Source organism: Kryptolebias marmoratus, linkage group LG7 (genome assembly GCF_001649575.2).
Source record: "Kryptolebias marmoratus isolate JLee-2015 linkage group LG7, ASM164957v2, whole genome shotgun sequence".
NCBI classification, from domain to species: domain Eukaryota; kingdom Metazoa; phylum Chordata; class Actinopteri; order Cyprinodontiformes; family Rivulidae; genus Kryptolebias; species Kryptolebias marmoratus.
The window spans coordinates 20,508,375-20,525,224 of NC_051436.1; the positions used below are offsets into that span (position 1 = coordinate 20,508,375).

At 38.1% G+C, this 16,850-nt stretch overlaps 1 protein-coding gene across 1 annotated transcript; it reads right to left on the reverse strand.

Moving 5' to 3' along the window:
• Positions 1-8,319: 8,319 nt before the first annotated feature.
• On the reverse strand, positions 8,320-16,223 carry LOC108251154. The gene is made up of 7 exons (XM_017441349.3): positions 15,965-16,223; positions 13,530-13,660; positions 11,382-11,810; positions 10,990-11,226; positions 10,652-10,876; positions 10,284-10,359; positions 8,320-9,718 (listed from the first exon to the last, which is right to left on the reverse strand). The coding sequence occupies exons 1-7, from the start codon at positions 16,140-16,142 to the stop codon at positions 8,616-8,618; spliced, it is 2,379 nt and encodes a 792-aa protein (XP_017296838.1). The 5' UTR covers positions 16,143-16,223; the 3' UTR covers positions 8,320-8,615.
• Between the last annotated feature and the right edge of the window lie 627 nt (positions 16,224-16,850).

Below are 16,850 nucleotides of genomic sequence, written 5' to 3' on the forward strand. Positions count from 1 at the left end.
CTACTTTCAGCTGCCAAACAGATATTTGCTCGATATGCCAGAGTTTCAAACTGAGATCATCTTATATTGAAAAACAGTCTTTAAAAGAATGTTATTCACAATAATGCAAAATGTCACGCTCAACCCACGTGTTGTTAATCACTCTCATATGCTTCAAATGTTGGCTTAATTTCTGTGAAGCTGACTGAGCTACAGCATATTTGTGTTGTCTAATGGATTAACTACAAAATCAGCTAATCGGTTGCAGGTGGACGTCCAGCTGATTATTTTCTGACAGTTTCATTGAAATCCATCCAGTGGTTCACATTTCCAAAGATTACTCTGCAGGTTTTGTGAAAACTTGTCCGGCGGTTCATGATATATTTTAGTAGCACTACCGACTCACAAACACATGAACACAAAAAATATGATGATAAAACTCTCTAAGAAGGAAAGCATAGTTATGAAATGTTTTTTATCAGATTGTGTGTTACATCAGCTGGTTTCCCGTTCACTGTACAGAAGTCAGGCCCAAATATGGAAAACAGCCGCACAACAAAATTTATGAGCTGATGATTTGCAGTAGCTGTTTTCACTTTTCATGCCTCATCCCCCTTTGGAGGAATACATAAATTAATTCCAGCAGCTCAGCAAGACTAAAACAAAGTGAGCCAAATTTACCTTGGAAAATAAATATATAAAAATCTAGATTGACATTTTTTTTAATGAATTATTGTCAGTTGTGCTTGGAGTATGTGATGGTGATAAGTCTCAGCAACTAGCACACCAAATTGTGGCTTAATATCTGTAATGTTGAATGAGTTATAACTATTTTTAGTTTGCTAAAGTCAGTTAGCTGTGGCAGCCATCTTGAATCAGATTGACTGTAAAAGTTAATCAGTTGTAGATATAGGTCCAGTAATTATATTCTGGCAATTTCATTAAAATCCTTCCTGCCGTTCATGAGATTTTTTGCTAACAGATATAGGGTTAATTCCAACAGTTATTGTTTTAAACAAAGATCTTGTGCAATCTGTTAAGGCTTGAAATATACATTAGAGATGATTCTCAGCTACTACCACATAAAATTTTGGCTCAATGGTTGTAAAACAAACATGGGATAGTTTGCTAACAAACAGACACATGCAATTATATTATTGCAATTTTTCATGGCTGCAGGCTTTAACAGCTCCGGTGGCTTAGTAACTTGACCTGCAAGGTTTTAACGTATGTTATTTATTTATTTTTTACTTAATACTCTCAGATGACAGTTTTCAAACACAGGATAGACACACCACACAGACTGAGAACCATCAGAATTTCTTGTCCTGTTTGTAGTTTATTTATATAGATTTTATTTTAAGATTTATCAGAATTTTTTAAACTTTATTCAATCTCCTTATGATTATATGATTTTGTGTGATGATTCTAATGTTCTGATGAGCTAATGTTTGATGTTTTTGATGATTGGCATAATTTTACAGATGTTTTTATGATGTAAAGCACTTTGAATGCCTTGCTGCTGAAATGTGCTATATAAATAAATTTTGACTTACTTACTTACACAAAATCACAGTGTGGTTTTGCAAAAACTTGCACAAACCCAACAGTGCCAAAACCTTCTCATTGGCAAAAATCCACCCTTTCAAAGATAAGCAACTTCTCTATTTTTGTTGTTGTTGTTGTTTCTCCTCCCCCCAGGTTAAGAGTCTGGCTCTCACCCTTGACAGTACCGTTACATTCCAGCCTCATATAGCGAATTTCACTCCCTATCCCTATTTTATTTCCATTTATATAATATTTCTAGATTCTAGACAGTTGTGTTCCATGGAGTTAAAAACATAGCATAAACTTAACAAGTCCATTACAAGTCTGAACTTGGTTTAAGTAAATAATGTCAGCATTCAGTGGGTGTTGCGGTTCAATGTCACGCCTGCACAGCTTGATAAGCTCCTTCTCCAGCTGTTCCTTCAGACTGACAACAGTTTTCTCCTGAATTTTGATCAGATCAGCCGCTCTTCATCGTACCTTCATGGTGGAAATCATTTTGGCAAATATCTCATTGCAGTCATAAGTCTGAGCAGAGTCCTGTTGAACACAATCAGGTCTTTCTCTGTAAAAACAAAAAAAAAAACAAGCTAGTATTCCTTGAAGGAATCCATATCACCCACAAGCTTTTATGTTCAAGTTTTAAACACAGATTTTGTGCAGTCTGCTTGTATGTGTTGACCCTTAGCTTCTACTACACCAAATATTAGCTCAGTAGACATTTTTTATGTTTGCTAGGAATGACTAGCTGGGGCAGCCATCTTAAATAGGGTTGACTTCAAGAGTTAATTAACTGAAGAGATACATCCAATTATTACTTTCTGAGAGTTCTAATAAAATCCGTCCAGTGGTTCATGAGATATTTTGCTAACAAGCAGGCACATTAAAACACACAGACAGTTGTTTATATGACTGCCCACTTTTTTGTTTTGGTGGGCAATGCTATAAAAATTAAATCCACTAAGTTGACTTTTTACTTCTGATTTGAAAAGGCAACATTTAATTTCCCTTCAAAGAATAAATCAAAAGCGCATCACACAGCTGTTGGGGCTGAGTTTGCATGACTCCAAATGCTGTTTGGTCAGCAAAACACATTTACTTGGTGGCCATTTTCCTTCAAATCCATCTGCTACTGTATGATTACTTGTGAATAGTTTTTATGACATTATATTATTTTACTAAAAGTCTTTAAATAAAATAATATTAACATCCAATATTTAGTAACAATTAATAAAAGGTGAAACAAATTGTTCACAGTTTTACGACTGCCAAGATATTGGCATGTATGAATGGAGTTTAAAGCACTGATTAGACTCTATAGACTGATTTATTCAGATTAGCTTTGCAGAGATTCAGTGCTGTATGAATATGTGTGTGGATGGGTAAATGGGCTTTGAATGGCCTGGATGGTTAGAAAGGTGCTATATAAATACAGTATTTATCGTTTACCATTATGTGAGTTACTGAGATTTCCAGTGTGCAACTTTACTTCATTGAGAGTTGTTTCCACTGCCCTCTAGTGGCTGCAAAGATAAAGGTAGGCCTATGACCTAGTTAGAAACTTGGCATCCACTATACCACCACATCCAACTTACCAAATACCACTTTGTGTTCCAGCTGGGTAAAGTTTCCAGCAGATAATGAAGACAGAATCATGCCCAGAGGCAACATGTTGTTCCTGTGACATTAGCCAATGCAATAATAATGCTATAACTCAATGAATTTTACAGATATTGAGCTACAATTTCATGTGGTAGTGCCTGAGTCAATAACAAAACGGCTGCAACGCCATTATTTCTCAACAGAAAGCAACTGTAGTTTCCATCTCTGGCATGTAAGGCAGTGGGCGATATGCATTTCTTCAAGGATTGCTTTCATTGTTTTCACTCAGGACCCTGACATGCTACCACCACAATCACACTACAGAGGTTTTGTGCATGCTCATTACCATCATCATGAATATTTCACATTCTATCATGAGTAATGAGCCCAAACTGTTCCTAATCTGCTCCATAAGACCTCGCCAAGTCTCTGGAAAGCCCATTCACCTTTTGGGTGATTTTTTACATCGTAGTAAGGTCATCACCCAGTGTAAAAGGGAACTTAACAATGACAAGTAAATCAATTTGATGTTCAAGATACAATTCAAAGTAAAGTTTTGGGACAATTTATCTTTGAAAAACCTCTGTTCTGACAGTACAAACCATAGACTGACTCAGCTGTACTCTGTAAAACAGTCTAGACAACTGCACTGAATAATGCATTATCCAGCTGTTGTGTCATCTGTTCAGAAGAAGTAAAACAGGTACAAACATATTCCTTGTCAGTACTTTAGGCCTGGGATGGAAGGGCTCTTTGCACTGCGGGCAGCTATATTCACCCTTCTCCTGCTGAGCCCAGCTACTGTCAATAAAGCTTCCACAGTGAGTGTGTCCACAGCAGAGAGAGACCGGCTCTTTGAGGAGATCCAGACACAGGGAACAGCAGAACTGCTCACAGTCCAGATCAGCTCTATACTGCTCCTTTGTACTACGGTTCTGCCTACCAGCCATTTAAGATAGCTTCTCAAGAGAAGTCTGGAGTGTTCCTGGGTTTTGTTTTGTCAGAAAAAAATATGTTTTTCTTAATTAGGTGGAGCTGTGTAGGTCAGTTTTAGTATAATAACTGTAATAAGCGTTCCCTGTGAGCTCTGACAAAATGTGCTGAGCTGACAGATATGTCACAGATTGCCCTTTCAGTTCAAGATAGTCCAGATTGTAAACAACTGTAAAGAAGAGAAGGTTCAGTGTAAACAATACAGCAATGGGGTACTTATGTCAGGTAAAGGCAGTAAAGCATGTAGTTCAATAAGGCGTGCAGCTGTTTTTCTGATTTCACATATTTTCTTGATGGATTTTGAAAATATTTTGTTATATTTTGATTGCTCCGATGAGCTGAAATGGTTAAAATCCATGTGCTGACAGACTGATTAATAACCTATTTGTCAGAAGGGGGGAACATGGAGGCGAACCCAGAACGGAAACTCATTTTAAAAGTAAACTAATTTATTGACTAAAACAAACTGACAAAACAAAAGGGCTGACGAGGCAGCAAAACTAACAATAACAAAATCCAAAATCAAAAGAAAGGCAAGGCATAACATGGCATGGCAACAGAGGACAAAGTAGACCCAGTAGAGATTGAAGAACAAAGACCGGTATTTAAAGACTGAGGATCAGGAGGAAAATGGACACAGGTGAGTGATTGCAAACAGGTGAGAATGATGGCAGTGATTGAGTTGTCATGGTAATGTGGGTGTGGCATGAAAGACTGGAATGTAACAGAACGGCAAGGTATGGAAGAATGAGGCGTGGCAAGTTACTGGGGGAGGTGAAAGTGACAAGATATGAACACAATTTAAGATAAACAAAGCAGAACAAGAACTAGAAAACCAAACAAAAACATCAAAACCATGACACTATTCTTGTACTTGTCATTTTATGTTAATGTGATCAGTAGTGGTTTGTACTTCAAATGCAATGTTGATGTGAAACTAAAATTTCAGTCTTTAAAATCTAGAACATCAGCATGAAAGGCGGCAGGCTACAGGCATTCCTTGAAGGATTGTGAGATCTTTCATTAGGATATCACTTTTTAGTATGAGATGTTCTGTTATGAAATAGTGGCGTATAAATAAATAGGTTTGAAACTAAATTGAATTCATCAGAGCCTCAGAACTTCTGGCAGTGAGACAAACTTCAGACTGTATCTCAGGTCCCTGGATTTTAAGTTTCTATTCCTTGGTTTTAATTCAGTGGTGTGGTTTCTGTGTACAAAAAAATGTAAAAAAGCCAGTTTTGCAATTATGATTAGCTTTATATACAATGTCAAACTCTCTTCCCTATCCATCACAGCAAATAATTGGGAAAAATAAACACACAGAACTACTTAAAAATAAATCTGGCACAGTATCACCAGCTGTGTGGGCCGGGCCTCCCTACACATATCTGCGTCTGAATAAAAGACTTTGTGACGATTTATTCATAGACTGTGAAACTTGTCCTCACCGGCTCAACACAGGGATGTGTGTTGAGCCCCACACTGTTTGTGGAAGACACAACACTGGTGGGTCTGAAATCCCGGGGAGACGAGTCAGCCTATAGGAACCAGGTTCAGAAGCTGTTCAGGTAATAATCTATCTATGAACACAAAAAAGACAAAACTTCAGGAAGCTGAGTATAGATTGTCTTCCACTGTTTATGAATGGCGATCGTGTAGAAAGGACTAAAAGTTTAATTTGTTTTTAAAATATCCTGGTGTACTGCAGTATGGTCTGCTACGCCGGTTGCACAGAAACAGACAAGATGACTCAACAAGAAGAAGGGTTAGAACCACAGCACAGAAAATTACCAGCTGTCCACTTCAGCTCCTGAACGACGTTGTCAACCCCAAGTACCTGAGCAGAGCCTCAGTCGTCCTAAAGCATTGGTGTCCAATGTTTTAGTTGTTTCTCTGCTCCAACACACCTGATTTAAATCAATGGGTGATTAACAGGCTTCTGCAGAACATGAAGAGGTAATTTAACCAGTGAATCAGGTGTGTTGGAGCAGAGGAAACAAGGAAAACATGCAGGATAGTGGCCCTCGAGGACCAGGATTGGCCACACCTGTCCTAAAGGATCAGAGTCACTCAGGAAACTGTCTGTTTGACCTGCTGCCCTCTGGGAGGCGCTACAGATCAATCAGGACACGAACAAACAGATTTAAAAACAGTTTCTTCACAACAGAAATAGGGTCTCTGAATGCACTGACAGACAGGATGATATGTTAAATGCATTTTAATTCTAACAAGTATTTCTTTACACATACATGTAGCTATCATTATTTAAAATTCAATGGTGAAATGATGTATGTTGAATTGGACATGGCTTTAGATTTATCCTTTTTATTCCTCTTCCTAACATCAGCACCGTTTGTAGTAGTACTTTTAATTTTGTTTTTAATACAGTGACAATGAAGTACCGGTATTTAATATTAACTTGGTTAATGGTCAAAGCAATGTGCTGTACAGGACATTTAAAGTAATGTATAATTCTGGGGCAGCACAAAAAAACATTCTGTGAAAGAAATTTCCTCCTATTTTTATTAGAAGTCTCCAAAATGATGCACACAATTTAAAAAAAAAATAATTAAATTTCTTTAATTTGTAAGATTACAAAACTACTCCTGTTCCAACAAGCTGGGAGTTTTTGCTGCAAGAGACATACAGAAAGCTGAGAAGCTTCCTCCTGTTGGTTTATTGTACGTTTTACACTTGAATTGTAGCAGAAAACTAAACAAAACAGACCAAACAAAAATGATACATAACATTTATTTTTATTTTCATCTTTGTGGTTTGATTCAACAACAAACAAAAACTAAAACATTGGAAACTTTCAGATATAAGAGCACAAAGATAAGCGAAGGGAAAGTACTTCAAAAGTCCAAGAACAAGTCTGCAAATGTTAAAATACGGTTTTACCTTTCAGAATAAATTTTGAATTAAATTTTTTTCAAACAAACATATTTAACAATTGTTTATAAAAAATAAACAATAAACACATTTGTCTGAAAAGGAGTAGGTTGCAGCAAGTTATATTCCCCTACCCCTTTCTCACTTATCCAATAATCAATATTTCTAATTATAATTAACCCCTCTTATATTTGACACATGATCCTAACATTAACAGTAAGTTAAACATTAATATCTTCCACCACTGCTCTAAATGCCATCAACACCCATCCTCCACCATGAGACAACTCAAAATGACTTTTTAAAAAATCTATGTTTTAAGTGCTTTTTTGTGCATTGCGCATGTTGATATTGCACTAACATTACATCATTATGAAACATTACAGAAGCAGAATTTGTAACAAAAGAGTTAAACATTAAACTTTCTTTATTGTAGGGACGCTCCTGCTGATTCAAGCTTTAAGTGCTGTTTAGGAATAAATAGTTCCTAATGGAAGGAGGTAAACTAGGTTGACAGGGAAGTGTTAGTCTTATGTCGTGTTTTCCTATAATATAAAAACATAAGGGAGGTTGTGTTTTAGGTAGTGTCTGTTTGTCTGTCTGTGGACAAGATTACTCAAAAAGTTATGAACAGCTTTTCAGGAAACTTTCAGGAAACTTTCAGGAAACGTTAAACATGGTACAAGGAAATTTTGCACAAGGATATTTATGCAATCACTTTCTTACAGACATATTTTTATTTATTTGCCATTACTTTGTAGAAACCTGGTTTCATTTTGTCACTGAATAAGGCTTTTAAGATGTATTTTTGTCAAACAGGCCAATTTATATTGACCATGACTGACTAATATCAATAAAAGGATTAAACATCTAAAGGGTGAATACTTTGTATAGGCACTGTAGAAAAGTTTTACAGCAACTAAAAAGAGAACTTTAGAAATGTTCTAAATCCATTGTTCTCCAAACGTTGTGTGGTTGTGACAGTAATGTCATCAGGGACATCTTTTACAAATTAAACAGTTAATTTCATAAACTTTGAGTTAAACTTGTCAGTTTCCTATAACATGATCTGCCAATGACAAAACAAAATGTTTTTATTTTATTTTGGTATGATACAGTTTGTTTAAATTACACTCAATTTTCATTAATTTCTGCAATTCCCGTTGAAAATTTCCAATTTTGGAATTGCCTAAGATTCCAGAAACTTACAGGAAATGTTCTAAATTTACAACACTGATTGACAATCTATATATATATATATATATATATATATATATATATATATATATATATATATATATATATATATATACACATATACATACACACTTACTGAGAAGTAATTTACAATTTGTGGATGAATATTTTGATATAAGACAAAAACAAAATCTTAAAAACTAAAGTTGGCCCTTGATCATGTTTCTCATTTTGGCCCCTTGTGTAAATGAATGAGGTCTGAAAACACTCGTGAGAGATCAGAAAGGCCAGATGCCAGTCAGTTGAGTTTGTGGGACAGGCATTTAACTGGTAAAATCTTGTCCCATCTTTGTGAGCCTAGTCTCTCATCTTGAGAGGCAGGGGACTCTTTACACCACTACTCAAGGTAGATTAAGACGTTGTTGCTGTGTCTTTAAAGTCTTTTTCTTCTCCGTGACAGCCTCAACAGTCTTCATTGCTGCCTCCATTGGTGTTTTTGCATCCTTAGCTGCTTCAGATCCAATAATACCACCCATTACTCCTCCTGCCACAGCAGCGACTGCTAAGGACACACATGCCGTCACTCCGGCGGCTACAGTTGCCACCTCACTTCCTGCTAAAGCTGCTGCAGGTGCAAAAGCTGAAAGGTTTTTCCCAAGCTTCATGATTTCAGATGGGCTCTTCACAACTTTCATGACAACTTCCACCAATGACATGATGCCAAAAAAAGCCCCTAACAAAACACCCGTTACGGCCCCTGCCAGATGGGTGGAAAGCTCTTTGGACACATCTGCTTTAGCCTTTTCTCTGATCTCCATTGGGGACAGGTTAACTGACGTCTCCTGTATGTGCTCCTCATACATTATGATCCTTTTTTCTACATGCTGCAGAACATCATTGGTGTAGTAGGATCCTTTTTTTCCCTTCGCCATCTTGTCCATCGTGTGAAACAATGCCTTCAACTGGAACTGGTTGTTTCTGTAATCCTTTTGCTGAGTGTCGTTCCAGTATTTATTGTCAAAGACATGGCACCGACCGCCGCACCTCTTCACCAGATCACTCAGATTCTTATTCTGACCGACAAACTCATCGATTTTCATCCCTTTAAGGTCCTCACCATGAGTGAAGACGAGGACAGCATAATTCAAAGCATCATTTGAGAAATACTCGCATATTTTAGTGATAACCTTCTTCTCTTGCTTTGTGAACCTTTCCACTTTAAGGACAATGAGAAAGACATGAGGCCCAGGCGAGCACTCTGTGATACACCTCATTATCTCTGGCTTCAAAACCTCCTCAGACTTTTCAGTGTCAAAGAAGCCAGGCGTGTCGATCAAAGTGAGGCTTCTTCCATTCACAGACTTGGTTTCTGCTTGAACTGTTTGGGTTCCGGAGTCAGAAGAGTGATACGTAGTGAAAACTTCTTCTCCTAATATGGTGTTAGCCAGATGGCTTTTCCCAGATCCAGTTTTTCCCAGCAGTATTATCCTCTTTGTAGTGCACTCTATAGAAAAAATAAAGAGTTACTTTTTGCTTTCCAATAAAAATTTATTTACTTGAGATACTGAATGAGATGTAAATGTCTGACTTATAAAGATCTGATACGATTTAGGTGAAAATACAGACAATTCTATTGATAATTAAAATAACAGACTAATTTAGTCATTTGTGTACAGTCAATAAATCCTTGTCTCACTTCCTGTGTTGTGTTTCTGTCTGTTTCCCTGTCCACACTGAAAACACAACTAAGTACAACACCTGCTGCAAATGGGCATCAAAGCTGTTATGAATTTGTGCGTACAGTTTACTACACTGATGGCACAGATTTTTGCTGCCTCACATTGTATTTCAACCCAAGACCCATGAAGGCTCAGTAAAAAAACCACAAACTACTGTAAGGAGCACTTTGGGACTCAAATAAAAGAAACACTCCTAAAAACACCGGATCCACAGAATTACTCCCTCAGCCTTTTGTCATTACTAAAATAAAGCAAAAAATTTAAAAAAAAAAAACTGACACACACAGAGCAACAATACCTAAACCTCACAAGTCTAATATGAACACCCACCTTGATTTTGGTCTTGTTGCTGATCATCCTGAGTGAAACCTTTGGATTTCAAAGCTTCCTGAACAGACCTGAAGGCCTTTAGAGAGAAAGAATGAGAGCGATCAATGACAGTATTATTAAGCCTTTGTCCTATGCAGAAAAACATTAGAATGATTTTGTATTTAGTTATTTTCCACTAAGTAATTATTGTGTTACAGCAGGTTTGTTATTAGGCTGTATTTTTAAAGCTGGGTACTGTGTGACTGCAGGCTTACAGTGCTGTTTGTAATAAAAATATACATCACTCCCCCTACACTAAACAAAATTAAAGACTTGAACACTTTTTATTCAGATATAAGTAGCGTTGAAGGCCCAGTGCATTTTGTTACCTCTTCACTCTCTTCATCACTGGGGTGTATGATGATGCGAACAACGATCGGTGTGCTGCTAGTTCTGTTCTGTTCAAATGCATAAATTTCCTCCAGTAAAACCCTGGCTACCACACTGTCAGGAAAACGCAGGGCAATCCCAGCTCCAAGAACAGGAAGAGCAACAGATTTAAACCCTTTCTCCTCGCAGGACATTAGGATGTTGTTGATGCCGAGTCTGAGAATCTGTGGAAAACAACAACAAATATTCTTAAGGAACAGATGCAGGCAGGAAAACAAAATGTGAAGAGTTGGTCATGACAAAGTCAGATTTTAATAGAATTGCTCTATTATCTCACCTCGACAGGAGCTCCATTTTCATCTTCATCCCACGGTGCAAGGTTGAGGCAAAATACTGCATTAGACGGAAGTCCATGCAATCCCTCCACCAGAACTGAATCACCAAACTCCGTTTCTCCTTCTGACTCATGTCTGAACCTTGCAGCCAGCTGCAAACCAACCATTTTGTTCAAAAGGTTTCCTACACGAGTGGATAGAGGATCACTGCAGACCATGGGACATACCAAGGCATCTACCTAAAACAGGAAGAGGACATCAGGTACAAGTACAACACTACAGATTACCCTCTAATTTATATCAATTGTTTATTTTGCAAACTGAACTTCATCGTTCAAAATTCAGGACATTTGAAGCGTAACTTGGATGACTTGTAACTTTAAGGATTTCTCACCTGTTGGGTCTCGATTGTCCCCTGAACAATCTCAACTTTGACAACACCCCTAGGACCTCCATCAGCACCTCCTGTAGCTGCTTCTTGACCTGCAGAATCAGACGGAAAGTCCAAACCAACTGGATCTTCACGAGCTGTATGGTTCTCAGTACTTTCACCCAGGCAGCTCTCCACCTCAGCTTTCCACAGACTAACTTCACCTACAGCTGCGGGTTGAGATAACCTCCTAAATAAAACGCTCTCTTCCTCTGGGTGAAGTTCAACAGAGCTGGAAGCAGAAGGGACCTCTTCCTCCTTCTGCTCCTGCTGCTCCTGCTGCTCCTCTGCATCAGGACATTCCTTCAGTTCAGAAGGCAAATGTTCATCAGGAAACACTTCATATTCATGTTCACTTGGTGAAGCAGTTGAGTCTGGAACAAACTGTGGGCTCTGTTTTGAAAACACAACAAAATGTTATCACTTTACTGCTCTGATTTTATTCATTTAATCACACTGGCTTGAGAAAGTATTTAACACAACTTTGTGCAGTCGTGTTAAAGTCTGATGCTACAATTGTTTTGATTCATTTTTTTCTGGCTCAACAATCTACAATCAGTACCCCGTAATGACAATGAAAACCAGACAGGTTCCAGTCCTACCAGAGCTCATAGAGCACCAGCTCTTTTTGTTTCCAACATCATTAGCTCCTGCTCTCGCACTGAAAAACTGGTGCAAACTCAGCACCAGCTCTGTACTGGCCCAGAGCAACGAACTTCTCTGTGAGGAGCAGGGGGCGGGCTCATGGAGACCAACAACCAATCAAAATGTTGCGAGTGACACTTTTAAAACTAGGCAGTTGGTATCACTGTTACTGTGCTGCAAAATACTTTTCTTCAGTATTAAAGAGAAGTGACATTAGCAGCGGAATAACATCTTGTCACAGTCTCTCATCTACCTGCAGTTTGTGTGTGTGTGTGTGTGTGGTTGTTTTTTTAATCAGCAGTCATGTAGCACTGGGTAGTGGGTCAGAGCAGCCTTCACAAGCACAGATTTCAAATGAATTCATAAACACTGCTTATTCGTAAACATTTTCAGCTCACATTTTCAGACCCCTGGTGTTTAGGGGTCCTGTTGAAATGCTGTGTGTGATTCCCGTTCGCAGCAGATTTTACAAAGACAATCGTAGATCAGAAATGAGCTCTCAAAATTGCATTTATATAAAACAGACTGGTGACATTAAGACATCTGTTTGCAAGATTATTGACACAAACCCTCTGATCTGTGGAGCTTAAGCATCTCTCTCTGTGCTTTGATCCTCTACAGCAGGGGAGTCAAACTCCAGGCCTCGAGGGACACTGTCCTGGGAGTTTTAGGTTTTTCTGCTCCAACACACCTGATTCAAATAGTTTATTTACATCCCCACCAAATCATCAGGTTCTCCAGGAGCACAGCAACAAGTCATCCATTTAAAGCAGGTGTTTTAAAGCAAGAACACATCTAAAACATGCAGAGAGGAATGGAGTTTGACACCCCTGCTCTACAGAAACTCAGAATACAACATAGGGAGGAGCAATCATTTACTGGAAGAGCACGTAATGGCATCGCTCCGAGTTGGATGGAGAAGCAAACAGGTTCTTAACTAGAACTAGTTAGTTAGTTCCAGCTCTAGCACCATGCCTTGGTGTAGCACTGAAACCAATTTAGTGGAAAAACCCTATGAGCCCTGCAGGCACTTCCTTTGACCTCATGACTTGTTTTTGCTTTTCTCTGACTGTCAGCTAGAAGGCCTTCTGTAGAGATGTGTGTCACTTCCACGTCATGTCCAATTATTTTATTTTACCACAGGTGGACTTCAGTCGAGATGCAGAAGTAGCTCAGCAGCAGTCGAGATAAACAGGAGGAACTTTAGAGAGATTTTAAGTGTCGTTGCAAAAGTTGTGCATACATTTATTACTTTTTAATAAACTTCAAAGTTGAACAAAATTCTGTTTTCACTTTGTCAGTTTGTGTCACTGAGTGTAGACTCCTGAGAAAATAAAAAAATAACGGTTTGTACAGAAGGACTCGATGCTACCTTTGTTAGTCAGTAAAAATACATTAAACAAGAAATTAAAATTTTCAAAATCAGACCAATCTTGACTAAGTGACTAAATGAAATGCTGTGCTGACCTCTGCTGGAGCTGTGGAGGTGGTGTTGGGAGAAGAAGCAGGAGTTGGCCGACTGTTTCTGACACTGACCACCAGAGGACCATCAGCAAGCTCAACAACGTGCTCACACCTCTTCAGGACTTCCTGTTGGTCTAAAACACAAAGTGTCAACTCAGATTTTTGCAGCTATTTGGAGTGGACGACACATCACGTTTACAATCATATGCAGAGCTGTAGCGTAATGATTACAGTCATTTTAACTCTTTTTGATCAGGATTTACTATTCAAAAAGTCCTGATACATAGAGTCAAAGGTCACAATTTTGAAAACACTTCCAAAAGGGTGATTTCAGCCCTCTTAGCCTTGTGTAATTTGGAAAATAATTACTGTATTGGTTTTTTATTTTAAATAACTGTGGCAAGACAGAAGAACATCTGATAAAATCTGTGGATGGTCATCTTTAAGAAATGAATGAAATGTAACACCAAGATTATCTTACTGTTTTGAGTTACCTGGGATTTCCAGCTTCGGTAAAATAAAATGTCACTCGAACAACAAACTTCTCAGCATTTTTTTGTTTTGTTTTGTTTTTATTTTTCTTCTTCCCTGTAACTATAGAACAATGTTGCACTGTGTACAGAAATGAAAGTGAAAATGAATGAAAGGCATATTGCCCACCACTTTTCATGCCAGAGTTTTAAACTAAGATCATCTTATTTTAAACAAGAGTACCGCCAACAGAACATTATACTCCCATCAGAAAACTGAATCTTGAACACACGTTTCTAGAGTTGGAGCAAAGTCGAGGTTTTCACAAAGGGTTCTCGTGTGACTTTTGACTTTTTACACAAAATTTTAACCCAATATCTGTAAAGTTCACTGAGTTACAGCCATTGTTTTGTAGGCTAATGCCAATTAGCTGTGGCAGCCATCTTTAACTGGGTTGACTCCAAAAGTAAGTTACTTGTAGATGTCAACCCAATGATTATTTCTGAGTTTCATTAAAAACCGTCCAGTATTCCATGAGATATTTTGCTAACAGTACAGACAACACACACACAGACAAGGGCAAAAACATTATCACTGCTGATCGCAGCAGTTTAAAACTTTGCCATTAGGGTTAAGTCTGTCTGTCTGTTAGCAAAATATTTCACAAAACACTGGACGGATTTTAATGAAACTTTCAAAAATGTAATCATCGGCTCTACATCCAGAAGCAATTTACTTTTGGAGTAAACAGACATGAAAAATACTACACTTCAGTCAATTTTACAGATATTGAGTAACAATTTGGTGTGGTAGTAGCTGAGAGTCATTCTCGAGACAAACTTTGATACAGAACTTATGATACCATGCAAGGTTATTTAGGTTTGTTTTGCAATAAACATTGCATCTTTATTTACAATGTATTTTTTAAACAGTGTTCTTTCCAGAAGCACTGTATGATGATCTAAGTTTAAAACTCTGGTATGACAGGCGGTGGGTGATATGCATTCCTGTAATGAATCCAAGGCCATTTATTGCTTTATTTGTCTATCTTAGGCCTAAAGATAACACTGCAATAACTCACTCCCATTTTGTCTCCTACATGAGTCACTGACTTTTATTTAGCATTTGTTTTATGGCAACAGCCTTAGTCTATATATACTAGTCAGCTGGTTCAGTGAATGAAAGGAGGTTTCGTTTGGGATGGGAGGTGGTTTCCAGTGTTTCGGGACGTTTTGTTGCGTTTAATGGAGTGTTGTGTCGAGTTGTGTTTCCCCATGAATTTGGTTCCTCATCAGTTTTGCTCAGCTTTTCTCTTAACAGAGATTACTTTTAACAAGTAGCATTTTAATGAAAGTAAATATCTTTATCACTTTGTGTCAGTTGTAGCAGAGAAAAAAGTATCCTGTAAGGTCAAACAGACCCTTTAAAAACAGATGCATTTGTTGCGCAGTAGAAAAATAATCTTATTTTGACCACACACGACTCTAATAAACACAACCAAGAATATATCCTGAGATTTTTAGTCATTCTTACTATTCTGTGCCAGACATTTGTGCATTTGTTTAGCAGGGGCAACAAATCATGTTGCCTGGAAATCTGTAGGCGGAGAACGAGATCTCTGTGGTAACAGAACTCGACACAACACCCACAAACACCGGGAGTTAAGTTTCACTTTCCCAACAAATGTCCACAGCTAATCAGTTTCCATTCACGCAATTCTTATTAACAGGAGTAATAGTAAATAGTAATAGTACAAATGGCTAAAGTTGATAGTTCGAGCACATTGCTTGAGGTTTTACTTGCATTTTTAAAATAAATCTTAAAAGAAAGCTCCGTTGTATCGGCTCTTTTTTATAGTTTCCCTCTATTGACGCAAGTCATAACAATCAAATCAGCTTTATTTATCTAGCACATGAAAATATGCAAATGAAAATCTTGAACTGCTATTTGAATCAATTTGACCGTACCTTTTTGATACCTGAAGGTTATACTGTAGACGTTATCAGCCACTGGTGTTAAAGGTCCACAGTCTCCTCCGCCTGATCTGCGACGGACATGGAAATAAGTTTCCACTCTTTTCTTCTTATTTCCTGACAGAATGCTCTGACACTCAAAGAAAACAGGGTACATGTAATTATCCTCCATGCTCTCTGTATGAGGACATAAAGCCAAACACGTGCAGTGTGCGATCTAAGCAGAAAAGCAGCAGAAAACAAAACAGTGAGAGGATCGCCCACGATGACGTTTATTAACGCGCTATCACGTGACTTTTGATGCGCCGAAAACGCCGGCTTCTTAAGGGAGTACTTAATTTCACTCTCTCCCTTCAGCAGTACTGTAATTCCTTGGTATTGCGCTGTGTTTGCTGCACAAATCATCGCAGAAAATGTCCGGACAGCATAACAGTTCATCGATAAGTGGTTGTATAATAACGAGGTTCTAAAGAACTGAGGGACAAGAATCTCATCACCGAGGAGCTCAAAGCTGGAGTCACCTGCAGCCAGAGGCGGCTCCAGATATTTTTTTCTGCAGGTGCTAAGGGGGTGCTAAGCATTTTATTGAGGGTGCTAATGAAGGATTATTTGTTCTTACAGTTCTTACAGTTCTGAACACACACAGACGCAAGCACAAACATATATAATCTTATATATATGGTATATAAATGAAGAACAGAATGAAATATACATATGTATCTGTGACAGGCCGATATCTCTACCTAAACCTCTATCACAGAAATAAAGAAGCTTCCCACAACATGAACATGTAGCAGTGCACTGATCTCACCTAAGTAAAGCACCCAAATGTGATTCTGCGCCTCTCATTAGGCACAATAAATTGCTGAGTAATTTCTCT